The sequence below is a fragment of the Cololabis saira genome, chromosome 11 (genome assembly GCF_033807715.1).
Source record: "Cololabis saira isolate AMF1-May2022 chromosome 11, fColSai1.1, whole genome shotgun sequence".
Lineage (NCBI taxonomy): Eukaryota > Metazoa > Chordata > Actinopteri > Beloniformes > Belonidae > Cololabis > Cololabis saira.
Genome location: NC_084597.1, coordinates 23,927,199 through 23,954,916, shown reverse-complemented (window position 1 = coordinate 23,954,916; position 27,718 = coordinate 23,927,199). Strand labels below are relative to the sequence as shown.

General features: G+C 39.2%; 1 protein-coding gene across 1 annotated transcript; it reads left to right on the top strand.

The window, feature by feature from the left end:
• The first annotated feature begins 607 nt into the window (after positions 1-607).
• On the top strand, positions 608-27,681 carry rab14l (RAB14, member RAS oncogene family, like). The gene is made up of 8 exons (XM_061734102.1): positions 608-750; positions 14,783-14,841; positions 16,963-17,016; positions 18,589-18,766; positions 21,669-21,735; positions 23,754-23,841; positions 24,524-24,554; positions 25,309-27,681. The coding sequence occupies exons 2-8, from the start codon at positions 14,790-14,792 to the stop codon at positions 25,484-25,486; spliced, it is 648 nt and encodes a 215-aa protein (XP_061590086.1). The 5' UTR covers positions 608-750; positions 14,783-14,789; the 3' UTR covers positions 25,487-27,681.
• The last annotated feature ends 37 nt before the right edge of the window (positions 27,682-27,718 follow it).

Sequence of the window (27,718 nt, the reverse complement as noted above, 5' to 3'; positions counted from 1 at the left end):
TTTGTGAAACCGATACCAAAATATAACTTCACAAGATGCTCAATATTCCTCATTTTAACACAGGGAGAAGACTGCTCAGAGTTCTCATAAATTACGACTTTATTCTCGTAATATTACGACTTTATTCTCGTAATTTTACAACTTTATTCTCGTAATATTATTCTCGTAATTTTACAACTTCATTCTCGTAATATTACGACTTTATTCTTGTAATATTACAACTTTATTCTTGTAACTTTACGACTTAATTCTCGTAATATTACGACTTTATTCTCGTAATTTTACGACTTTATTCTCGTAATTTCCATGTTTTTTTTTGTCTTAGTTTGGCCCTAATACTCGTCGTATACCTGAGTAATGAATGTGAATACTTTTGACGCCTCTGTTCATGAGAAGTATGAACTTGCACAACACTGCTAAATTCAAGGTAAAGGTTATTTATTTATTTATTTATTTATTTATTTATTTATTTATTTATTTATTTATTTATTTATTTCTTAGGACCACAATACTTAAACTATCATAAAAAAAAAGGCCAAACATATTTTCCAGTGGGTCTCAGGAGGTTGAAGTGGTGGTGCAGAAACAGGCAGTAAACGAGGCTCTTTGTCCCAGAAGCCCCTTGCGTTGCGCGTAGGAAACCCTGTAGCGACGAGTTGCCATCTTGGACAGTCAGTCACACTCAGTCAGGATAACCCGCTCCAGCTCCGTTCTTAGCTCCACAATCACACCTTAAAGACCGCATTCCCGGTAAGGACAGACCCTCACACACGCACTATGTGTAATAAACCCAGGGCCGCCGCAGGCCTGGTTCAGCAGGAGCTGTGTTTGGTACGAGTTAGCTGTGGGGGAAGCTAACGGAGCCTGCTAACAGTAGCAGTTTTCTACTCATTACTTTCGTTTAGCTTCACTTAAAATGGTTTGATATTGGGATAATTACAATTACAACTAGTGCCGTGAACGATCCGTGGCTCTATCCGCCTCGCTTAATGAGGAAAATCTGCTGTGTTGTCCACAAACTAACACGTTCAAGCTACTGCTTTGCCGTCGTCAATTTAATGGTGTGTCCTGGCTTTTGTGGAATAAAGCTCAATCCTGTTGGTTTATTTTACTGCAGCCATGCCTGCTGTGTCGTGTTTAAATGTGGTTGACAGAGGAAGCAGGCTAAAGAGGTGTGTGAATCATTGTTATTATTAATATTATCGTCCATTGTCAGCGTTGGTTGCTATGGCTAACGAAAACTTTGCGGCAGAAATGATGGGCGGTGAAATATATATCTGATTTGAACATCTATCTAGTTGAGCAAGGCTTGGTTAGTTGTTATCTGGTGTTGTGCTCCGTGTTGTTTAGCCAGCCCGGTTAACCGCGGTTGAACTGGTTTGATATTGGATATTCGACATTCAAAGACATCCATTTAACTTGTGATACATACCACTGATTTTGGTCATATTGTTTGTGATGTGTTCATGGTCATTTAGAGTCTAGACTATATATCACAAGAGAGTAATTATTATAAAATCATATTATGGGCTGATTTAATGAGGTTTAATGAATTCAACACCCATAAAACTTGTGATACATAACACCGATTGTTTTCAAACCACTTGTGATGTGTTCATGGTCATCCAGACTATATAGCACAAGACGGTAATTATTTAAAAAAAAATCATACTATGGGCTGATTAATGTGGTTTAATGAATTCAACACCCATAATAAACAATTGGTGTTATGTATCACAAGTTTTATGGGTGTTGAATTCATTAAATCTCATTAAATCAGCCCATAGTATGATTTTATAATAATTACAGTCTTGTGATATATAGTCTAGATGACCATGAACACATCACAAGTGGTTTGACCAAAATCAGTGGTATGGATGTCTTTGAATGTCGAATATCCAATATCAAACCAATTCAACCGCGGTGCCCAGTCATGGAGCTGACGCCAGGCTGATGTCAGGGTTCTACATTGAAGCATTTTATACCAGACATCCAAAAAGGGTTTGCTAATTTGATTGTACGTGGAAGGTCTGGTTGCTTGTAAGGAAACAATACAATTATAGACTTTAGAGCAGCTTTTGCACTTCAGATTTAATGTAAATTATTAGCCATCGCATCATTTTCTCCTCTCCTCCTTCAAATATTAGACACATTTAGTTTCTGGACACTATTTCTGAATAATAAGGACCTTTTGTATCTGGCTCTGGCTCTGGCGCCACAATAATCTTAATTACCGTTACTTGTTTTGTTTTTTTAGGGCTTTTATTTATTTATTTAACAACTGCCATCAACATTTATTTGGCTTAAATGAGAGTATATCGTGGTAGAGCTTTATCGTGCCTGTAATTGATCATTTACATTTTTCACTGTTAACTTTAACTTAAAGAAGTCACATGATTTCAATAGTAGGCCTAGACATCACGTAGGCAATGTGACAACCGTGTGTGCAACACGATTTTATGATTGTTCACATTTTAGGCATCCAAAACTATGACTGAGTCTCAGATCATGAAATTTTAATTGACACAAATCGCTTTGTGTCAAATTCATTGTATTATATTTTATACCAATATTGTAATAACCTTACAATCGTTTAATAAATCCCATATAAATTAAGAATGACCTTTCATTAGCATTGAGTGTTGAGCCTTTAACCAAGTTATTTCACTCTCTCTGTTTACTGGAAATCAATATTTGCCCACTGCTTCCTGCAGTTGGACTTTGTAATTAAAGTCATGGCTTATATCCGTAGAAGTTTGTGGAAATGTTTTAAATTGTATCCTGTGTGTGTGCGTGTGCGTGTGTGTGTGTGTGTGTGTGTGTATACATATATACACACGTATGTGAACACCTTGCTTGTACTAAGTTGAACATCCCTTTGCCTTTTAAAACTCTTTTATGACATAGATTAAGCAGGGGACGGGAGACAGGGTTTCCGCGGGGTTTTAAAAAGTGATAAATGAAAATTGCCAAATTTAAGGCCATTAAAAGTGTTAAATTCACTCTCAGAGGTATTTTAAAAAAAAAATTGTATTTTTTTCAGACTACGAGTCGTCCTATTTTGATCGAAATTTGTTCCGTTAAAGTTTGCGTTCGAGTGGGCATCAGCACACAATCAAAGATCTTTGTACGTTTGGTGTTGATGTCATATTCAGTGGTCGATACACTCTGCACGCTCAGCTCAGCAGCTCCGTGGACTGGATGCAAGACCCGACATATAAGGAATGGCTGAGACCTGTTCTCGGAAATAACCGGCAAGCTTATTGTTTTGTTTGTAAAAAAAAACGATAAATGTCAATTGGATGGGAGCTAACGGGCTTCGGTCACACATGGAGTCGTCCAAACACACGAATGCAATGCGTGGTCTGCGACAACAGTCAACTCTGAATGTTTCGACTTTGTGTGCTGCTACACCACCACCACCACCACAGACGAGTGCCACGGGTCAAGCCAGCATTAACGCTGCTCCTGCTGCAACTTCGTCCAACCTCCGGGCGGCCATGGGCAGCACGGAGACTCTGTGGTGTCTGAACACTGCCATCAAACACCACTCCTTCCACTCGAATGAAGGACTGGCGGATGTATTCAGAGCAATGTTTCCCAACTCCGGATGTGTTTCTACACTCAACACTCAGTACATCCTATGCTGACCTCTTAAGGTTCTGCCAGAGCCTTTTGCTTCTGTCTCATGGACAAACCACGTAGAGAGAGGCTTCTCCATAAATAAGGAGGTGGAAACCTGCAACCTTTTAGATTAATCTTTGGAGGCACTGAGGTTAGTTTGTGACAATGTCAAAAGCTGTGGTGGTGTCCTCAAAGTGCCCTTAACCAAGGGCCTGCTGGCCTCTGTTGTCTCAGCAAGATCTCAGTACAGGCTACACCTTGAGCAAGAGCGCAAAAAGAAAGAATGTTGCTCAGACAGTGAAAAGGAAGGCTGCAGAGGAAGAACTGGAGGAGCTCCGACGGCAACGAAAAGTCCTGGATGATGTTTATACCATTCTTGAAAATGATGCCAACAAGTTGGCCGAGGAGGCAGAGGGGACGTTTGGGTCAAAAATGGCCCAGCTAATCACTAAATCAAATACACTCAGAATGGGATACAAAGAGAAAAAAGAGGAGCTGGTTAAACTATACAAAACCATCGAAGAAAAGGGCATGCAACTAAGACACTTGCCATAATTTTTTTTGTGCTCTTGAGGTCATATTAGCTTATGTTAATTAGCAGTTCACCAGTTCAGAAAGCTAATACCAGTTTGTAATGCACACATTGTTCTTGTTTTGAATGCCCACCAGTGTGCTGGAATTATCAGTATTTCACATTTTAAGCAGTCTATTTTATTGTCACTCAAGCGAAATAAATGTGAAACATCTGTTTAAAGGTCCATGATTAACACTTTACACTTAATGTTGTGACAGTTTTTTTTTTTTTTTTTTAAATCTGAAGGTAGTGAAAAAGGTATTAAATTGGTATTAAATTTAACATAAGGATTGCTGTATAAACCCTGGAGAGATGTCCCCTCAAGATTTCAGTCCATTTTGACACGATGTCACACAGTTAATGCAATTCTGTTGACTGCACATTCATTAACCTTCCATTCCACTGCATCCCAGTAGATCAAGATCTGGTGACCAGGAAGGCAATTTGAGCACATTACTACAATGCCTTTTTTGAGAAACTGGTTTACAGTTTCTCAAACTGTAAACCAGTTTGAGAACGGGTTGTAAAGATGGGTACACTGGTTACAAAGAGATGGGTATGGCCTTCAACAAAATCCATCTAGGCCAGTGGTCTTCATTCCTGTTCCTCGAGAGCTGCTGTCCTGCACGTTTTTAGATGTTTCCCTGCATCAACACACCTGATTCAAATTAGTTGTCGTCACCAACTTTTCATCAAGGTCTACACAACTGTGTTGGTGACACAGTCATTTGTTTCAGGGTGTGTTGAAGGAGGGAAACAAATAAAACATGCAAGGCAGTGGCTTTTGAGGACCTGGAATGAAGACCACTGATCTAGGCTGTGAATTGCCAAAACAGTTCTGCTACTATTCTACCAAAGGGGTTACAAGGAAAGGTGTTTCCATGATTTTAAAGTCCTGACCCTTCCATCTAAATGTCACAGCAGAAATTTAGGCCCCCTAGACCAGGCAAAGGTTATGTTTTTTCCCCTGTTTGTTCAATTTTGGTGAATGCCTGGTACATGCAGACAGTAATGGCACTATGTGGTCATGGTTGTGGTTCAAAATCGCAGTAGATAACTACAGTCATGATATATTCAGTGTCACTTAAATTACATTCCTTCTCCTTTCTGCTGCTTAGTTTTAACTTCAAGTTATATCTATTATGTCTGCAGGCCTAAATGCATTGAGCTGATGCCATGTGATTGGCTGCTTAGATATTTTGTGAAGGAGAAGTTGAACAGTGTCAAGTGTCCAGTAAAAAAACAAAGTCAGTTTGTTGATTTTATTTTACAAGTTAAACCCTCTTTTACTCTATGAATACTGGCTGTTAAGTGGAGAAGAGGCAGTGGTACTTCCAACTCTGGAGAGAAATTCAGTGTGGCAGTGAGTAATGAAAAGTGCTTAGATTGCAGCAGGTCACATGGTCTTTACTTCTTTTTTTTTTTTAGTGGCCCTTTATTGAAGTTGCAGACAGGAAGGGAGTAAAGAGAGAGAATGGGGATGACATGCAGCAAAGGTGCTCAGGCCGGGATTCAAACCTGCAACCACTGCAGGAGGACAGTAGCCTCAGTATATGAGCTGCTTGCTTAACCCACTGCGCCGCCAAGCGGCCCGGTCATTACTTCTTGATGGATACTTGTTTTGGTTATTTCAGTGACCTCACTTTTTGTTTTTACTCTTGCTGGCGATATCTATACGTAAAGATTAACCACCTCATCACATAAACGATAGAGGGAGAGTGGCTCCATGGAGGTCTAAAAAGCATTATTTTAAGTTCACCCCAGTATGTTTTGTAGTTTCATCAAATCAAATGCAATACGCCAGATCACAACGTTGAACATTAACTTTGACAGAGGCCTGCTATCCATATCTATTCAAAGGGTCCAACCAGGCATTACGGCAAATTTGGAAAAAAAAATAAAGTCAATTGTATATATAATCTTGTCTGAGTTCCTCAAAGCTCGCTCACACTTCAAATTAGCAAAAGGAAAACCTAATTTTGATGACAGGCAGATTTTCATTGAAGTACATGGTTCACTAGTATATTAAATATAATAACTTGTAATTAATTTATATAATTTTGATTGGATTTTGAAAAAGAAATGCTCTATTTTCCTCTTGTTTTTTTACTTTTCCAAAACGTGTGCTTGACTAAGTGACAGGTGCAGAGAAAATCCTCTTGCAGCTGTAAAGACCATAACACATTTAAGCACCAAGTCCCTAAAATGTCTCTCTTCCTCACTTGCAACTTTTATTCTTTACTTTTTTCTTATCACTGCTCATCCAGATCTTTTGTGCCTGTGTCAGTGTCAGTAATCTGTCCAGGCAAACATGGTCACTGAACTGCAGGTATGAAAGTGACAACAGCCTGGGTTCTGATTAAGCACTGACTTCTGTTCAAAGGTTCTGCTCTGGCAGCAGAAGAGCCTCAGATTTAAAATTAAAGAAATGGTTTATAAGCAGAATATTAAACACTGATTGCCCAGTTCAGATCTTGTGAGGCAAAAGGCTAGTATGTATGCAGTGATTTGAGTGTGAGCAATAAGGAGCCTCTGAATTTCAGAATGTTGTCAGAGCTAAAAATATCTTTGGCACCAATGATGTTTTCTTGTATTCTTGTGTACATAGTAATGTCAGAAGTATCTTGTGCTGGTATCATGCATTTTTTTTAGGTTCAGGTGATGTATCAAATTTCTTAAATATCTGTCCTTGACAACATCCACATGGAAGATGTTAATGCTGAATTTGTCATTTATTCAGTTTCTTCATTCAGTTTCTATACCAACTTCAGTTCTGTTTACAGTCATAGGAGGTGCTGCCACATCTGTTTCATGAAGTGGGTTGGAGGTTACAACACCTGTTGAAGAAATAATGGTGTTCATGTTTCTTTTAGTGACATCAGTCAATACAAACGTTTTAAAAATGCAGATATTTCTGTCTCTTGTTTCATATTGTTGATGTAATATATTTTACAAGATCCGTCTGCTGGTGGTAGTCTCACCTGTGAATGCGTGCATGTCTCGTGAGAAAGAGCGCTGCTGATACAAAGAGCAAAGAAATTTATAAGTGTTTTGTGAGCTGGCGCATTGAAAGTTGTAAGCATGCCAACATGCTTGGCATGTTTTTTTTCTTGGACTAAGGTCCAAATATTTTAGAAATCCCTTTCCAAAACTTCCCACAACTCTCTGGTCAAAGCTGCTAGTGGTTGCTTCTGCATACATTTATTGTAATGTCTACTGCAGGGGTGCTAAATGCATCTATCGCGATCTACCAGTCGATCGCAAAGGTAGTAATAGAAGATTGCATGTCATTAGAAAAAAAATTAGACGCTGGTGTAATGAAACTAATTTACTGGTACCATGTAAGTTTTTGTATTAGCAGTACAATCGAAGGCAGCATCAGATAACGGTTGAATTTTTCTGACCTTTAGGTCTCTGCACATGCGCGAACGACTCTAAGCCGTTATGCCAAATGTGGCAAAACTAACAACCGAGTTGTTACGTCCCTGTAAATGTACTATTTTTGTTTACTATTTTTATTCATTTATGAGTGTCTGCTACTGGGGTGCAGAGGTTTAATTGGCCATCACTAAATCACCTGTGAGCTCAGGTCCTCTGGTGTGGGAGGAGTTGGAGCTGCTGCAGGTGTGCTGATGAAGAGCGACGCCCACCTCTACCAGAAGCCAACCAGAGGGAACCTCTCCCCCTACAAAGCTGCTGCTGGAGCAGTGCTCGTTGGCAGTTGTCTCACTCAAACCCATGTGTGAAGACGTGCTGTCCGTCCCGGAGGTTGTGTGAGCTTTGGGGCTAAATGTTTGGTTTCCCTCAGCCTTTCTGCCCTTAAGTTTGGTTCCTGCTAAATCTTGTTTGTTGAAGCACTTGTGAATGGAAGCAGTAGGATCAATACTAGATGGCTCCAACGCCTGACTATGTAAAAGCCTAATTTTTTTGGAGGATTGATTTAGAATAGTCAGTTTAGTATAGGTAATTTTGTTGTACTTTTGTTTTTGTTAAAGGTTAGGTTTAGTTAGTGGATTTATTATTTTAAGGTTAGGGTCCAGTTCTTATGCTTGTTTCTTTGGTTTACGTTGGAGTCATTTTCTTTATATAAACTTTAGTTCTTTGGATTTAATTTGTAAACTGCTTCCGATCACTATTGTAAATAATCACGTGCATCATTTTTTTTTCAACCTGAACAAAAGAACCATTGGGTCAAAAATAAAACATATCTTTACTTGCAAAACATGCCTTTCATTTGCGGATTCTGTGATCCCTGTAGCAGAGTACGTAATATGGGGGCTCGTCTATTTTAAAAGGCATGGTTGGTGAGTAAGGTTGTGTTTTGTTTTTTTCTATTTGGCAAGGTAAGACTTGTAAACGCTTTTTGTGGGTTAAAGGCGAAAATGGTGGTCTTTGATTTGGAGGATTTTGTGGGTGATCCCACCATTGGCAAATTTGATGCTTGTCGCAAAGATGACTTAATAGTCATTGCGAATAACTACGGGATTGTAGTGAATGAGGCCTTGGTAAAACGGAAAATTAAGGATGTGATTTTTGTGAAGCTGGTGGACATGGGGGTACTGGTGGTTCCGGCAGTGGTTGAGCAGGAGGAGGAGAAGGAGGAGAAGGCCGAGACGGGGGCGAATGTGGCGCTAAGAGGTGATGCAGAGGATAGGCCCGAATTGGGAGGTACAGTGGAGCCCGAAAAAGTCGTGGCAGCGGCGGCAACACTGACTCCCGGCCTGGCGTCACCGGGCCTAGAATCAAGCTCGGACTCGGCCGACTCTGGGAGTTCCAGAAGTAGCTCTGCAAGAGCTAAGGCGAGGGTGCGCATAGCGCGCCTTCAGACCGAACAGCGAGAGCGGGAGAGAGATCGAGAGGAGAAAGAGAGAGACCGGGAGCGGTCCTTTCAGGTTGAGCTAAGGAGGCTCCAAATAGACTCGGAGACAAAAATCCGCATCCGCCAGCTGGAGCTGGAGAGTGAGAATCAGCGGGCTGCTATGTCCGCTAACATGTCTGGTGTCTCTCTCTCCCCGCCCGCAACCACTGTGACTGCGGCTGCAGTCACACAAACTTCATCATCATCCTCATCGCTCTATGCCGGTCCCGTTACCAGTGCTACCCCGGGCCCAAATCTGGGTACAGCTTCCCCTTTCGATGTTTCCAAAAATATTGGCCTTGTTCCTACTTTCCGTGAGTCTGAAATTGACTCTTATTTTGGGGCATTTGAGCGTGTGGCTACTGCCTTACGCTGGCCCAAGGACGATTGGTCCATTTTGTTACAGTGTAAATTGCACGGCAAGGCGCAGGAGGCTATCGCCACACTCTCTGTTCAGGAAAGTATGCAATATGATATAGTTAAAGCCACTGTATTGAGAGCATTTGAAATGGTTCCTGAACATTATAAACAGAAGTTTAGACAGCATGTCAAGGGCTCGAGTCAAACTTTTGTGCAGTTCTCTAGAGAGAAAGAGAGCCTTTTTGACAGGTGGTGTGTGGCCAGCAATGTAACTGATTTCAAAGCGCTCCGTGAGCTCATGTTATTAGAGGAATTTAAGAGATGTGTTCCTGAGCGCATAGCTATGCATCTGAATGAACAGAGAGTGACCACTGTGTCCGAGGCCGCGGGTTTTGCCGACGAGTTTGTTCTGACCCACAAAAGCGTTTTCAATGTGAAGCCAGCGGGTTCAAGCTCGCAGAGTAAATCGGGGTACGTGCGTAATAGCGCACAGCAGGCAGGCCAGGCTCCTTCTGAGCACGGCGGAGAAAAGAAAAAAGAGGAGCGGGTTTGTCATTACTGCAAGAAGCCGGGGCATTTAATTGCAGAGTGCAGGAAAAGAGAGTGGAAAAACATGCAAAATGGTTCTAAAAGTTTGGGTCTTATTAAGACAGAGAAAAAACTTTCTGATTCCTCTGTGTGTGTCCGCCCCGGGCCTGATCCAAGTTGTGAACCGTTCATTTTTGATGGTTTTGTTTCTGTGTCTAACAGTGAGAAGTCTATTCCTATTCTGATTTTGAGAGACACTGGTGCTCAGCAGAGTGTCATACTGTCAGGGGTCTTACCTTTGGGTGTAGAGACGGCCTGCGGGTCAAGTGCCATTATGCAGGGGGTGGAAATGGGTTTCATCGTGGCACCGCTGCACACTATTCATGTGAAGTCCGCTCTGGTTACGGGGCAGTTTAGAGTTGCGGTGCGCGATGCATTACCTTTTGATGGCATTTCTTTTGTCATGGGCAATGACATTGCTGGTGACAAAGTCTATCCTGTGCTTGAGGTACTTGATAATCCTGGTTTTGATGATGTTCAGCAGGACGAGTTGGGAGAGAAATATCCTGACGTTTTTGCGGTGTGTGCGATCACTCGTGCACAAGCACGCAAAGTAGGTACGGATGATTTTTCTAATTCCATTGTGATGCAGGCCCTTGCGGGGGACGAGCTGCCTTCTGCTCCTAAAGTGTCGGCACAGCGATCGGGTGTTAACATTAAGGGGGGGGAGGTAATCGGCATCCCAAAAGAGAATTTAAATCTGCCGGTTACAAAGGAAAGCCTCATTAAGGCACAGAAAAATTATCCTACACTGGAAAAATGTTTTGCTGCTCGAGACGCAGTGCAGGAGTCGTTGGGTTTCAGCCCGAACGAGCTCATTTTTGGCCACACGGTTCGCGGTCCTCTCAAGGTCCCCAAGGACAGAATTATGGCCGCGAACCTCTCTCCCCAAATGAATGTGTCTGACTTTGTGAGTAAGTTCCGCGGGCGTCTTAGTAAAGGCTGACGCCCTATCTCGGGCTTGGTGTTAAATCGTATCAACATATTTTTGAGGGCATATGTTTGATTTTGAGGGTGGGGGTGTTACGTCCCTGTAAATGTACTATTTTTGTTTACTATTTTTATTCATTTATGAGTGTCTGCTACTGGGGTGCAGAGGTTTAATTGGCCATCACTAAATCACCTGTGAGCTCAGGTCCTCTGGTGTGGGAGGAGTTGGAGCTGCTGCAGGTGTGCTGATGAAGAGCGACGCCCACCTCTACCAGAAGCCAACCAGAGGGAACCTCTCCCCCTACAAAGCTGCTGCTGGAGCAGTGCTCGTTGGCAGTTGTCTCACTCAAACCCATGTGTGAAGACGTGCTGTCCGTCCCGGAGGTTGTGTGAGCTTTGGGGCTAAATGTTTGGTTTCCCTCAGCCTTTCTGCCCTTAAGTTTGGTTCCTGCTAAATCTTGTTTGTTGAAGCACTTGTGAATGGAAGCAGTAGGATCAATACTAGATGGCTCCAACGCCTGACTATGTAAAAGCCTAATTTTTTTGGAGGATTGATTTAGAATAGTCAGTTTAGTATAGGTAATTTTGTTGTACTTTTGTTTTTGTTAAAGGTTAGGTTTAGTTAGTGGATTTATTATTTTAAGGTTAGGGTCCAGTTCTTATGCTTGTTTCTTTGGTTTACGTTGGAGTCATTTTCTTTATATAAACTTTAGTTCTTTGGATTTAATTTGTAAACTGCTTCCGATCACTATTGTAAATAATCACGTGCATCATTTTTTTTTCAACCTGAACAAAAGAACCATTGGGTCAAAAATAAAACATATCTTTACTTGCAAAACATGCCTTTCATTTGCGGATTCTGTGATCCCTGTAGCAGAGTACGTAATAGAGTCAGTGAGTTACCACAAACTTGAAGCCCTCGCCTTTTCCTTTTAAACTAGAGAAAGTTTTGGTCATCAAAAATGAGTGTTACAGCTAGACAAAGAAGACAAAAACGTATCAATCTCATGAGGAATGGGAGCTGGACTTTTTTTTCCACAATGTCATTTTCCAAGTGCATTTGTCTCATCTGCCACTCTACCATCGCAATACCAAAGAAGGGAAATGTGGAGCGGCATTTTTGGACTGTTTGAGAGGAGTTGAGAGAGAGAAAGGTGAATGAACTAAAATCCCAGTTGTCCGGACAGCAGTCATTTTTCACACAACATACTTCAAAAGTGAAAGCCACCACTGAAGCATTTTTCCGTGTGAGTCATCGCTAATAACAAGAAGCCCTTCCAAGATGGAGAGATGGTAAAAGATGAATTCGTTGAAGCAGCTGACTCATTGTTCCAGGACTTTAAAAATAAGGCAGAAATATTACCTTCAATCAAACCTCTGCAGCTGTCAAGAAGTACAGTTACACAGCGCTGTGAAGCCATGTTTGAGGATCTAACCCAACAAATGTGGAAGGACATTGGAGATTGTGTTTTTCATTGCAGGTGGACGAATCTACAGACGTGAGTGACACAGCCCAGATGTGCATTTTTATTCGTATAGTGTTCAGTGATATGACTGCAAAAGAGGAGCTATTAAGAGTACTTCCCATGAAAGAACATACACGAGGAGAGGACATATTTCAGTCGAAAAACTAATATCCCTTTGTACAAACTGGTGTCTATAACCATGGATGGAGCACCCGCAATGGTTGGCCGCGTGAATGGATTTATTGCCAAGTGCAGGCAGGACGATGCTTTTCCTGACTTTTTGAGTTACCATTGCATACTCCACTAACAAGCGTTATGCGCTAAAATGCTCAACATGAAAGAGATCATGGATGTGGCAACAAAGATTGCCTGTTCTATTCGAGCCAGATCTCTTCAAAGACAATTATTCCCTGCACATCTGGAGAAGGCTGACTGCGAACACTCTGAGTTGTTGCTACACACTGACGTGAGATGGTTTAGTCGAGGGAAGTTCCTGCAAAGATTTCGAGAGCTCTGTCCGGAGATTAAGGAGTTTTTCTTTGTAGCTGGACATGCAGAATACAAGCAACTAAATGACGGCCAGTGGCTGTTAGATTTGGCATTTTTAACCGATCTGACAGACGTGCTTAATGATATTAATCTAGAGCTGCAAGGAAAAGACAAAACGGTGATCAAAATGATCAGCTCGGTTAATGCTTTCAAATGAAACTTCTGTCCTCAAAGCTGAAGTGCCATGAGTTTGATGAACGCTTTCAAAACTTTTCTTTGCTCGAGCCAGTCGATACATTCATTTGCTATTCATTTCGGGAAGATGCTGTCACTGGCATCTATTATGTGGTGTTGCACAATATTGTGTCATTATACATTGTACATATAAAGAATCCTCAATATGTTTGAAAATAAATATGTTTTGCATTTTTGTAGTAGGTAGATCATTTTGACTTGGTCATTTTATAAGTAGCTCGCATGCTGGAAAAAGTGTGGGCCCCCCTGGTATCTTATGCTACACCATCGAAAAGCTCTCATTTTGTACTTTCACAGAACCATTAAAATTTTTGATTTGCACCAGCTATTTAGGAAAAACAGTAGTGAGAAGCTAACATTAAGAGTTTGTGGCCATAGACCATAACTACATCTGTGACATGCTAGTGAATCTTGTCTGTTTTCATACTTCAGAAGGTTCATGCGCGCAAAGCTCTATATCTCTTCTTTCCAGTCTTATTCTCCTTTTGGACGTTACCTTCAGGGATTGTCACAAAACCCCCTTCAGAGAAACCAAAATGTTTTTTTGAACCACGTTGTAAATATGGTATTTCTGCTTTTAAGTTGGACATTTTAACATGGGAGTAAATGGAGATTTTAGAGCCACCCTCTATCAGTCAGTCGAGGAACTGCAACAATCTTAGTTCCGCATGAGTGTCAATGCAGATATAAGATAGTTGGGCTTAGCCTCCATCTAACCCTATCTTTTGCATTCTTTTCTCTCACACCAACAAGCTTCATGTCCTCTTTCATTTCCTGTAGCTTTTCAATTTCCTAGACATCTAAAAAGGTTTAGGAGTTATGGTTATGAGAAGTACTCTGCCAAATCCTATTGGTGATGACAAGATTGTTATACAAAAAATAATGGGTTTTTACTTTGACCTAATTTTACTTTTTACAGTCTTAAGCGCAGCAAAGTTTGATCATCATATTTAAATAAAGCTAAATAAATCACATAATGACAAATATTTTTCAATGTTTCTTGTTAGTTGGCACATGCATTAAACAATCTTAGGGTAATTTTAACCGTAAACCTAATGGCTAATAAAATGGTTCAAGTTATTGCACATTTCATAATCCAAGAACTCAATTCATCATTTCAATAATTGACTATGAAAACAGTTCTTAGTTGCAGCCCAAATTACAACTGTCTTTTTATTTAGATATTATGAAAACGTGTTGGGGAAAAAAACATCCCTACTGTGATTGAGTTGTTGTCAAACATAAATGCTGGTCATTTGGTACAAGGCTGTGTAATTGGCAGCACTCTGTTTGTCATCCTATCACCTGATTTTACGTGGCATGAAAATATTCCATTGAAAAAACATGGAATCACAAGAAAGTGAGCTTTTTCCATTTTAAACATAAATGCAAAAAATTTCACCATCAGTGTTTTATCCTGAGTTTCCCATTTTGTTAAAATAAGTTTAAAAAAACACTTGTTTGAATGTGCTTTTTTTGTTTTTGTATGTGGACAGTAAGATTGGCATTACAAGTATTAATATATTTGCACTCTAAAGTCTTTAATTTAAGCCATCTGTGATTTATTCTACACCTGTTGCCCTTCTTGTGCTACTTAAAGTTTAAGTGACTAAACAAGCCCATTCTTTTCTGTTCCAGAGCCACGATGGCCACTGCACCATATAACTACTCCTACATTTTCAAATACATCATAATTGGTAAGTAAGCAGTGCATGTGACCATGAGTATGGAGCCATTACTTTCATGGAGATTAATTTTGGGGAGCATTGCGCTTTTGTATAAAGTCCTCTTTAATATAAGATATGATATATGTAATATAAACATTTAATGGATTTGTTGTAGCTGATCTTTTATCACTGTATTTTTTTTAAGATCTACACTTTAGTAGATTTTCTTTTAAGGCCCTTACATACTGGCTTTTCTTTGCAGAACATTCCCCCCTTTTGCCAGTGTCGGTGCCCGTATGCAATTGCTGGTTTAAAAAAAAGTCATAAAATCTGATCACCTGTTTTTTCCGCCTCCCGAGATAGACGAAAAGGAGGGACCGGTTGTATATGTATAACCGATACATATACCGCCATTCTGTAATCAAGTAAAAAGTGTGAGAATTTAACAATTTTCTGATCACGTAGTATGTGTGCTGACCATAGTTATAAGCACAGAGGAGCCGCACTTCACTCCAGTGAAAACCCATTCACAAATGAAACAGCAGCGGGTGAGGAAGACCCGGACACTTACTACTGGAGGAGACACAACGCTTTTATTTACTTTACTGATTCTGTACATACGGCTGAATCTGTCTAGTCCAGGGGTCGGCAACCCGCGGCTCTAGAGCCGCATGCGGCTCTTTAGCGCTGCACTAGTGGCTCCTGGAGCTTTTTCAAAAATGTTTGACCTTTTTTTTGTTCTTTTTTTGTTCTTTTTTTTGCTTCTTTTTTCTTCTTTTTTCCTTTTTTCTCCTTTTTTCTTCCTTTTTCCTTTCCTTTTTAATCTTGACATTTCAACTTTTTTCATGAAATTTTGACTATTTCCTCAACATTTCAACTTTTTTCCCAACATTTAGACTTTTTTCTCTAAATTTTGACTTTTTTCTTGACATTCTGACTTTTTTCTTGACATTTCGACTTTTTCTCGACATTTTTCATGACATTTCGACTTTTTTCTCTAAATTTTGACTTTTTCCCAACATTTCAAATTTTTTCTCTAAATCTTTACTTTTTTCTCAACATTTAGACTTTTCTCTCGACATTTAGACTTTTTTCTCAAGATTGTACTTCAACATTAATCATGACATTTTGACTTTTTTCTCGACATTTCGACTTTTTTCTCGACATTTCGACTTTTTTCTCGAAGTGCATAATGAAAAAAAAAATCTTCCCCCAGTTATAACTAACATAGATACATGCAGCATGTGTTTGTCTTCATTCTAAGGATTATACAAGACTTTTCATTTTTTGCGGCTCCAGACATATTTGTTTTTTGTGTTTTTGGTCCAAATTGGTCAACATTTTGGGTTGCCGACCCCTGGTCTAGTCAAACTGTTCAAACCTTTCCAGTCAACTTCTCCACACATCAGCGCGCCACACACACCATTACTCTCATCCAAGCCCCTCTCATGCACATCCATGCTTACACACACTCAGCCAGTTAAAAGGATGTGACACCCTTATAGCCTAATATGAAGAAAGTTGACAGCGTCATCTACTATGCTGTGGTTTTAAAAAAAGATTTATTTACCTCACCGTGTTGAGTCACCCTTTGTTTCTGGAAAGCTGGTTTTGTGTAAGCAAAGATGAATCTTTTTCAGGATTTTTCTCTCTTGCTTGGGCCAGTGTGTCAAGGCCAGTGGAGTAAAATTGGTCGCCCACTTTTACGTAAATGTTAGAGCGGCAGTATGCAAGCGCCTTTTTAGATTGATTACATTCACCCAGCATTCTTTTTGTAAGAACTATCGAATGTGATTCTCAAGACTTTGAAGGAAACATATTACTGTCTCATATGTCTGTACCCCTGAACATCAGCAACAATGAGGAGGGGTGTATGTTTGTATTTATTTGTACTTAAAACACCTACTACTTCAAAATTTTGAGCTTAAGGAGTTTAATGAAACGGTATACAAGGGAAGCCGTAACAGATGGCAGCTTTCTTCAATTTCTGCAATTTTTTTTCCGACCATATGAAATTTTAAGTGTTGTTGCTGAATGTCACAGATGAACTGCTTCATCATGTATGGGGACAACACTGCAGGCTTGAATAGAGTATTGTTCTTCTGCTGTTTTTCTTGGTTGACTTGAGCTTTTCTCTGTCTGTCTTCACAGGGGACATGGGGGTTGGAAAGTCATGTTTGCTTCACCAGTTCACAGAAAAGAAATGTAAGTGTTCCTCTGATATTTGATTCCTTTTCATCTGTGTGTGTGTGTGTGCCTCAGTGTATGTAAGGTTGCCAGGTTCTTCTGGTGTGCCTAAATGGCTTTAGATTCCTTTATGCGACAGCGGAACTCAGTAGCATAGAAGATAAGTGTGAGCTCAACACTGAGAGTCTCTTCTCTTGTGTTTGAGCCAGCTGCAGCCTCCCATTGCCATTCAGCCTGGCTGTGTTTACTGGTACTATTAACAAGCCAGATGCTGTGTTTCTCATTCATTTATCCATAATCATATCCTGAAATGCCTGTACACATATACTGCAATGATTCAGAAAAGGGTTTTGTGTCGATTTAAAAGAAATATGATATTTTCAATTTTCATAGGTCTGTGATTGCAAAAGTTTGGTGCTAGGGAGGGAGGGAGGGAGGGAGGGAGAAAAGAGGAAGGGAAGAAGGAAGGAGAGAGCAGGAGGGAAGGAAAGGGGAGAAGGAAGGAGAGAAGGAAGGAGAGAGCAGGAGGGAAGGAAAGGGGAGAAGGAAGGAGGGAAGGAAAGGGGAGAAGGAAGGAGGGAAGGAAAGGGGAGAAGGAAGGAGGGAAGGAAAGGGGAGAAGGAAGGAGGGAAGGAAAGGGGAGAAGGAAGGAGGGAAGGAAGGAGGGAAGGAAAGGGGAGAAGGAAGGGAGAAAAGAGGAAGGGAAGAGGGAAGGAGAGAGCAGGAGGAAAGAAGGAAGGGAGAAAAGAGGAAGGGAAGAGGGAAGGAGAGAGCAGGAGGAAAGAAGGAAGGGAGAAAACAAGGAAAAGAGGAAGGGAAGAGGGAAGGAGAGAGCAGGAGGAAAGAAGGAAGGGAAAAAAGAAGGAATGAAGGAAGGAAATGAGCCAGAAGAAAGAAAGAAAGAAAGAAAGGGGGAAGGGAAGAAGGAAGGAGAGAGCAGGAGGGAAGGAAAGGGGAGAAGGAAGGAGAGAAGGAAGGAGAGAGCAGGAGGGAAGGAAAGGGGAGAAGGAAGGAGGGAAGGAAAGGGGAGAAGGAAGGAGGGAAGGAAAGGGGAGAAGGAAGGAGGGAAGGAAAGGGGAGAAGGAAGGAGGGAAGGAAAGGGGAGAAGGAAGGAGGGAAGGAAAGGGGAGAAGGAAGGAGGGAAGGAAAGGGGAGAAGGAAGGAGAGAGCAGGAAGAACGAAGGAAGAAAGGAAAGGGAGAAGGAAGGGAAAAACAAGGAAAGGAGGAAGGAAGGGAGAAAAGAGGAAGGAAAGAAGGAAGGAAGGAAATGTGCCTGAAAGAAAGAAAGAAAGAAAGAAAGAAAGATACATTCCCGTTGATGACGTTTTTGTGTAACAAACATGGCAGATCTGAGAGCGAGATAGATTTATAGTTGAAAAGATGGAGTTGAATTGGTAATTTTTTATTCTCATTTCTATCGTTATCGGGATAAATGCCAGAAATAATCATGATACATTTTTTAGTCCATACCGCCCATCCCTACTCGGAACAATAGAAAGGTGTCAGTAAAATCCTATTATTTTAGTGAAATGGTAGCGGTAGATTACTCACAGGATTATATAAACTTTGATCTCACTTCTGCTCTACAGTCATGGCAGACTGCCCTCATACAATTGGTGTTGAGTTTGGTACAAGGATAATTGAGGTGAGCGGACAGAAGATCAAGCTGCAGATTTGGGACACAGCTGGACAGGAGCGCTTCAGGGCCGTCACTCGCTCCTACTACCGTGGAGCTGCAGGAGCACTTATGGTCTATGATATTACCAGGTAAAAAAGGTTAATTCTACACGTAATGCAAATCTACAATTGCTGCATGGTCTTCATGTGACATGGTTATCTGGAGTATATTGCAGGAAACCTGTTAGATGAAGTAAATGAAGGTGAAAGTATCTGATCACTTAAAAAAGAAAAAAAATTCAAACATGTCTTAATCCATAAACAAGTATGTGTCTAGCTTTTGTCCAGTCCTCTTGCAAAGTTGATATTATAGGTTTGCCAAACAAATGTGGGATTGTTTCCACGCTACAAACACCTCCAGTAGTTTCTAGGGGTGTAACAATATATCGTGCCACGAAATTTCGCGATACAAAAACGTCACGATACGTGTCGTGGAGGTGACAAAGTGTATCGCGATATTGGGTTATTAATATTAATCTATTGTGTTGACTAGTAACGCGCATCCAACCGCGACCGCACCTCGACCCGCGGACCAAAATCTTACTCCGCTCAGAAGAAACTAGTCCCGTTTTGCGGTCCTGTTTTGAGCTCTGAACCTTTACTTATTTAAGGCTGGTGTAGAGTTAAGCCTTACCTTATTAAATTAAACCTTTTTGGGGTCGTGAGTAGGATAAACACGGGGACAACTTCTGCTGAGCTCCAGTGTACTTTAATGTCCCTCAACAGTGTAGGATTTTAGAACATAAACACAGCACCTAGTGCTGTATCACTCCGCCCAATCTAAAACATATTAACAACTACAGATAAACTGACTAGTGTCATTATAGTCCCTGATTTACATCAGAATATAAAGAATATATTTATAAATAATGAACCCTGAATTACCAAAATTACCTTCTTAACAAAAATAAATCTCCTCTTACACTTATAAGGTGAGCATGAATCAATCTTTTTTATGATATAAAAATGTATTTATTTACTTTTATTTATTTATTTATCTAATTTTAGTTGTTAAATTAGAAAGAAAAAAGTCAAATCATACATGAGAGAAACTATTCAGTTTGTGGCAAAATATTTGTACTTGTATGAAACTGAAGATGCATAATGCAAACCTGACATTTACTTTTAGTTCAGTTTGTGGAAAATGGTTGGCCTGGCTTTCTCTTTAAAACTTAAACAGTTATAAACCATTACAAACTGTAACAATAGGGCAAATGTACAGTATTTTGTGTCTTTCAAATAAAATACATTTTTTCCAGTCATATGTTCCTCATTCAAGGTTGTTAAAAAAAATACTGCCATAATATCGTATCGTATCGTTATCGTGACCTCAATATCGTATATCGTACCGTATCATGAGATTAGTGTATCGTTACACCCCTAGTAGTTTCCCTAAGAGATTGGAAAATGGTTCCTAACTGAAAAAAGTAATTGTATTGTTTAAATTACTTGTGATTTTCATGCTGTGCTGGTGTAATCCACATTTACATTAAAACCAAAGAGGAGTGCTTTACCAATGCTTGTTTGATTGCTGTCAATGCAGCAATCGTATCTTGTAATTAAAGGGGTGCGCATTTTTCCCTCTAGTATTTCAAAAGGTGAAACCCGGTCCAAATAAGTCCTAATTGCTGAATGAAGAATGGGTATGAGATAAATGTTAATGGAAAATGAGAAGCCTTTAAACACGTATCTGTGGAGTATGTACAGATGTACTTTTAGTGCTTCAGATAAGATAAGTTTCAGTACTAAATATTTTAGAGTTTATCCTTACTTTTTATTGTGCACTGCTCTTGCCCATCATTACTGAGGGCAGGGCTTCTGTGTGTCTGTGCACTCGCCTTTGCAAGTGTGAGAGAGGGAAAGCTGCATTTCCACACAGACTCAGATAGTGGCACATCTATTTATTTATTTATTTTTTTTATTTATTTTTTGCACAGTGATAACACAATCATTTTTTTTTTATCATACAAGGACAAATAATTTGTGCAGGAGAGGAAAAGAAGCCCGAAGGGCTTATAAAAAATCCTCCCCTCAATACAAAATCACCAAAACAAATCAGTCAATAGCAAAAGAATAATATATAAATATATAAATTATATTATATAAATAATAATATCTATCCTGGATGAGTTGGATAAAATACATCATAGACTAATGCTTTGTGTATGGAAAAAGTGGTAATGTTTGTTGGCAGTAATGGATAGGAAATATAAAAGTTTCTTGTTACTAAAACAGGGTTTCCGCGGGGTTTTAAAAAGTATTAAAAAGTGATAAATGAAAATTGCCAAATTTAAGGCCATTAAAAGTGTTAAATTCACTGTCAGAGGTATTATTTTTTTTAAATTGGTATTATTTTTTACCTTTTACATTTTAATCAGTCTATTTTATTGTCATTCACAAAGTGAAATCAATGTGAAACATCTGGTCAACATCAATGAGTCTATAAATCTGTTCTGTATAGTGTTCTATAGTTCAAAATCTGTATTAATGTTAAAAGGTCCGTGATTAACACTTAATGTTGTGACCGTTTTTTTTTTTAAATCTGAAGGTAGTGAAAAAGGTATTAAATTTAACATAAGGATTGCTGTATAAACCCTGTCAGTTTTGGTTGAGATCTCTGCTTTTGTGCACTTTGAAACCAACTCCTTCTTTACTTAAACTTTTTGACATGGTAGTTGTTATTTGGACTGTAATGTATTGAAATAGTACGATTTTTGAAAATGAAGTTTAGACTATAAGAGAATAAGTAAATTACCAGGAAAGGAGATGGTTGATGTTGTAAAAGAAGTGAGATGTTAAACATCTCATATGAGATAAGCTACAACAGTATTTTCACGTGCATCCCTAACCTTCAGATTCTTAACCCTGTACTTATCTTGTTCTTGCTATGTTGCAACTGCTGCTTCTGTTAAACCGGGTTTTAGAGATCGCAGGATAGCATGACTTGGCTTGTTGTCATGGTGACCTCCTTTCCCCTGTTCATGTCATGCAGGAGAAGCACTTACAACCATCTCAGCAGCTGGCTGACTGATGCTAGAAACCTCACCAACCCCAATACTGTAAGTTTTAAATACCAGTTTGCTCTTGGATCTTTGTGTTTTTAGTTCCAGTATCTCTAAAACGTGTCCCTACATGTTAAAAAATGTCCCTTTATAACCACACTTCACTCTATATCCTTTCTCCTCATTTGTTTGAGTCGTATCCTCCCATTGCTTCATTTTCAGTGTCCCTCGTGTTCTCCCTCAGGTCAGCTTAAAACCACATGGCCTGTCCATTACTTAAATAGGTTTTCTTGGCAAATATGATTGGCTCTAAATCATCCTGCTCTTCGTCAGCAGATCGATTGTGCAACAGGCACTTCCTGCTTTTTATAGCAGCAGCAGAAACTTAGTCTCTTCCTATTGAATCAAAGACTTGTGTATACACATACGTAACACAGCTCATTCTGTTTTATCATAGTATATAACCAAGTCATTATTGGTGATTTAGATTTTTTTTTTTTTTTTTAAACAGATTCTACTAAGGGTAGGCTTGCCACCCGTCCCGTAAAATACGGAATTGTCCTTTATTTGAGAAAAAAATGTTGCGTCCCGTATTGAACTAATACGGGACACGATTTGTACCGTATTTTCATTAACTTTTACACCATATTCTAGTTGAATTATTGAAATAAATTAACCTTTACACCATATTCTAGTTGAATTATTGAAATAAATTAACTTTTACACCATATTCTAGTTGAATTATTGAAATAAGTTAACCTTTACACCATATTCTAGTTGAATTATTGAAATAAATTAACTTTTACACCATATTCTAGTTGAATTATTGAAATAAATTAACTTTTACACCATATTCTAGTTGAATTATTGAAATAAACTAACTTTTACACCATATTCTTCACCTGTAGGCTATATTCTACATCTGGGCTGATGTGGACATACAGTAGCATAGGAGGATATTTCAGTTGCTAGTATGGTTGGCTGTCTGTACAGTCATGCAAATTCAATGCTATTGAAGCACTTTAAATCAAAGCGTTTTGTTTTTTCATAGAAAATAAATACATTTCTATGCATTTTAGAAGTTTTGGGGATGTCATTTTTTTTGGCGCCTGCGCTGCTGAAGTCCCTTATTTCTATTTCTGAAAGGTGGCAACCCTAACTAAGGGGGTAAAATAAAGTTGCAGGTATTTTAAATTGAACTCTGAGAAGATGTCATTGGCCTTCTGGTGTAGTTGTGCATATGTCACATGTACTGTGTTGAAGACGTGCAAGAATGCGGATCCAGAATCAATCAAAACTGGCATAACCATTTTCTTAACTTGTTTTCGCTCAAGTATCTTATGGTGACCAGGTGGTGGCACTGTTGCATTTTATTCCAAGTAACATCGGGCCTCTTTGTTTTTTTCTCCTCCCCTTTGCTGAACTGCTGAGCACATTTTAATCATATGACTATCCAAATGAAAAGCTCATCATTCTGAGCTTAATTCAGTAAGCCATTTCCTCATTTTCTACTGATAGAAATAATTAATATAAAAAATATATTTGATTAAAGTTTAATGTTAACTCATTAAGGCTTTAAACATGGGCCCAGGTATAGTTATATATTACATTAGGCTTTAAACGGTCGATTAATGATTCATTACACCGGAAATGGAGCCGCCGTGAAGGTGTTGAACACAGTCGGTAAACTGTTTCCTCCACAATTAATACTGGTGATCAGACCATCTCTTGTCAGACAGTTTCTGAAATGCAGAGAATATTCACTTAAATAAAACATGAATATTTCATTTTAAACATGTTAGTTTCAGAGGAGTTACTGTTTCCAGACATACATTATTTGCATATGTACATTACAGGTCACAGATCAAAGCTGCTCAGAGTTCTGTCCCATTTGTCCCTCAGTGAATCAGTGTCTCAACAAAAATCCCAGCCTGTTTTTTGTTTGTTTTGGTGTTTTTCTTTCCTGTATTGCCTTCAGCTCTATTGTCTCTTGGAGGAGAAAGAAGAATTCCCTCAGAAAGTCTTTTCTGTCCAGGGGATTGTCACAGCTCTTCTTCCCATGTGTCTATTTTCAGGTGATTATCCTCATAGGAAACAAAGCAGACTTGGAGGCCCAGCGGGATGTCACATATGAGGAAGCAAAGCAGTTTGCTGAGGAAAACGGTGAGCCAGACACCAAATAATGCATGTGGGGAAGCTGGCAAAGCTGATTAAGATCATAGTTTGTTGGTTTTTAGTATTACTGAATAGTGGGCGAATTCGATACTCATAATTTTATTAATAATCGGTATCGGCCCCCCCCCCCCCCAAAAAAAAAATCGAAAATAAATAATTTCGTTTTTTTTAATTTATTTTTTTAAAGAAAAATTAAGAAATTTACTGAAATACTGCATTTTCTTTTTGTATTAAGAATGTTCAACATGCTCAAACTTAAGTAAACTTAAGTAAATATTTGCACTTAAAAAAACAACCTGTGTAGCCTTTAACATTAACTGAAATGCTGCTTGTTTTGTTTGATGTTCCATAATTTGCACTTTTGATGTGTGAGCCGTGCGAAGTGAATATTGCTGTCCTTCCTAGTTAAAGCAATAAATTGTTAAATGAATTCTTGTATTGAAATTTGTTTTCTCCCAAAAAGGTAAAAAAGGGTAATAATCATATCGGCTATCGGTCTTTTTGATTTCCCCCTAATCGGTGATTGAAATAATCGAAAAAAAGGCTGATCGGTCGGACACTATTACTGAATCAGTAACTTGATGGAAGAGCAGTGACAAATTAACTGGAAAGTTAAAAAATAACGTGATTTTTTTTTTTTTTTTTTTTTTTTTTTGTGTGTGTTGCACAGGTTTGTTGTTCCTGGAAGCCAGTGCAAAAACGTAAGTCTTTGCAACCTGTGCTACAGCACAATGTGGAATATAACTTATACTATGTTTTAGGGCTGGACGATATTTCGAGATTTTAATATATATCGATATATTTTCAAACACGATATGGTACGACACAATATCGTTTATATCGATTAAAAAATTTTTTTTTTTTTTTTTTTTTACATTTTTTTTAATGATTTTGATATAGCTTATTTTGTGACAAATTGACTTGAATGTTTTATTTGAGATTTGCACAAATGTTTTGTTATTTGCACAACTGTCAACCTCAGTGGAAAAGTCTGCCTGTTACTGTCTACATTGTATTAATTGTACAGTGTATTTTAATTTAATTGTTATGCAGGAAAGGGATATTTGTTTTATTTTATTCAAGAAGCATTTTTATTCTATATATGCAGGCAGTTTATTTTTATTTCATTTGTTTTATACATTTTGATATTGTGCAGACCTCTGTTAACAAAGGTACCTGTGTGACATTTGGCACGAGGCTTTGTATTAAAACTGACTGTTTTTTTAAGGGTTTGCCTCAGAAAAAATAAAGCTAACAGAGATGCTATGCTATAATGCTTTGGGGGAAATCCCAATTAAGGCACAGAAAAAATATTGAGATATATATCGAGTATCGCCATTTAGCTAGAAAATATCGAGATATGACTTTTGGTCCATATCGCCCAGCCCTACTATGTTTAATTTATTTGTTTGTTTATTTTAAACTCTGGTTTGCTGACATTTCCTCTGTTTTCAGAGGTGAAAATGTTGAGGACGCGTTCCTGGAAGCTGCTAAAAAAATATACCAGAATATCCAAGATGGCAGCCTGGACCTAAATGCAGCTGAGTCAGGGGTCCAGCATAAGCCCTCGGCCCCTCAGGGTGGTCGGCTAACCAGCGAACCACAGCCCCAGAGGGAAGGCTGCGGCTGCTAATGACCAAGCAAAAGCAACCCGTGCCCTGCCTTCCTTTCTGTCTGTTCTGCTCGCCCTCCCTTAACCCCACCCCTTCATTCCGACACCTCCTTATGTTCATCCCCCATTGCACCAGGAGCTTGGGAGAAGGGCTGCAGAGGAAAGGAACGGGAGGAAAAACATCGACCAGGGCCAGACTGAGCTGGGCTATGTGGACTACATCTCCTCCTCCTCCTCCTCTTCTTCTTCCTCTCTGCCTGTCTCCCTTTGTCACTGTTCCACTCCTTTTACTCTGTGTGTTTTTTCCCCATTACTCTCCTCTTCTGCTCCTCTCCAGTCATCCTGCATCATTCAGTCTCGTTCCCCTCAGTCAGTAGTGTTGTAGATGCCACCACACGTTACTGGTCACTGACACTTTAGATAGATATAATGTTCATACAGTAACAAAGCAAGACTGTTTTAATGTTTGGTTTTATAGCTATATATGAAATGTAAACACTGCATTAATTTTAATTCACCAATGATCAGTTTTGTCTAAGTGGAATCTGAATTATATTCCCAAACTCTCTTGCATGGTTTATGATTCCAGCATTTTATCCAAACATGCAGATGATATATCCCACTCGTGTTTAATGAGTGTCGGGGCAGAAGGCAATGACGTAGTTTATTGAGCAGCCGTACAGGTAGAGGCTCTGTGTGTGTAAGAAAATTGTAACCAAGCAAGCTTTTTGGATCCAAACCTATTAGTGGCTTTTATTTGTTTTTGCCACTACGCACAAAGCAAATCCTTTGCTAAATCAGATTAACTTAAATAAGATAAAGGTGGATATAATTTAGGAGATAAATCAACACTGAGAATGATAAGAATTACCCACAAATATATTTTGGGTGAATCCTCTCTCTGCTTTGAGACATCACAGGAAAGAATTATGAGTGTTTTCCAGCTGGCCTGTGTATTACAAAGCTGGACCGACGGTTTTTGGGGACTTAAGTTAAGATGTCACTTTATCAAAAGTCTTTTCTCTTTTTTGGTGGAAAGATTAATCTTTTTTTTTTATTTTGTTTTTTTTGCACCAGCTCTCCTTCTCATACATCCATCCCCAAAACACTCCCCATTGTCATATCAACAGGTTCTGTCTTTACCAGCATTTCTTTGTCATTGTTTGTTGCCTTATTACAATGAATCTTTGTTTTTCTGCACTTGTTCATACTGATAACAGGTTCCCCCTGATGTAATAAATTTGCTCTGTTATGATAATTATTGCATTTTACTGGAAAAATAAAATGCGGTCATTCATGGCATTACCATTAGCAAAGTGTCAGCCGCATGGATTTACAGCCACATCTTTACTATTTGGTTGTAAAAGCATAAATATGTTGCACTCCTTTCTGACGAAGCTGCACAGAAGACCTGATTTCTTTTTCGTGCAGTTGCGCTGCCTCATAAAATACCAAGCAGCATGGCCTACTAAAACCTGATGAAATCAAGTTATGTTTGTTTCCTTCAAGTACGATTTCTCTGTATCATAGCAACTCCCTGATTAGACGGCTGTATATATTGCTTCTAAACTGCTGGTGATGACATAGCTAATGTACTTTGGATTTAGAAATTTATTTGGTTCTGCCAAGATCTGTACAGTCGGTGTGCTAGTGGGTTGCCTGTAATTCATGCTTGGGAAATTCTGTAATATAGTTTCTATTAATAAATGTATGTAAAGGACAGACCCATATACACCCCCCAACCACCCTGTCTGCACAATGCTGAACCTGCAGATGGATTGATGGGAGCAGAAGTGGATTGAGATGATGTGCAAACTAGTATTTAAGTCAGCAAGCATTGCTCTTATTTCTGTACAGAGTGGAGAACAGGGCGCGTCTGTGTTGATTTATTGTTTTCGTTTTTTCACCCCATCATGGCTTCTGTGTGGGAGGGGCCAGCATCACTGTCTTAACTCTTGGGGAACAGGGTTTGTTATTGTGGAAAGTGGGTGGGCTGGGGCTTCCTTTTTCCTGCATCCCACTTCTTTGCAGTTTGAGTGACCACTTCCTGCTTTTGTCTGTCCAAAACTACAAAAAAAAAAGTACATATGTATAAATTTTTAAGCTGTGCTAACATTTAAATGCGTTCTTGCGTGTATATGATTTTAAAATGTTGACATTTTGATTTTAATGACAAAATACTCTAGACAGGAAAAAAATAAATTATACATAACCTGTTTGTGTTTGCCTTTTGTTTCTATCATGTTTTATATA

Excerpts from the sequence above, each read along its gene's own strand:
- rab14l (XM_061734102.1), top strand. The coding sequence starts at position 14,790 with ATGGCCACTGCACCATATAACTACTCCTACATTTTCAAATACATCATA. Across the intron at positions 14,842-16,962 it reads TTTCAAATACATCATAATTG|GGGACATGGGGGTTGGAAAG; the intron begins GTAAGTAAGCAG and ends CTGTCTTCACAG. Across the intron at positions 23,842-24,523 it reads GCAGTTTGCTGAGGAAAACG|GTTTGTTGTTCCTGGAAGCC; the intron begins GTGAGCCAGACA and ends TGTGTTGCACAG.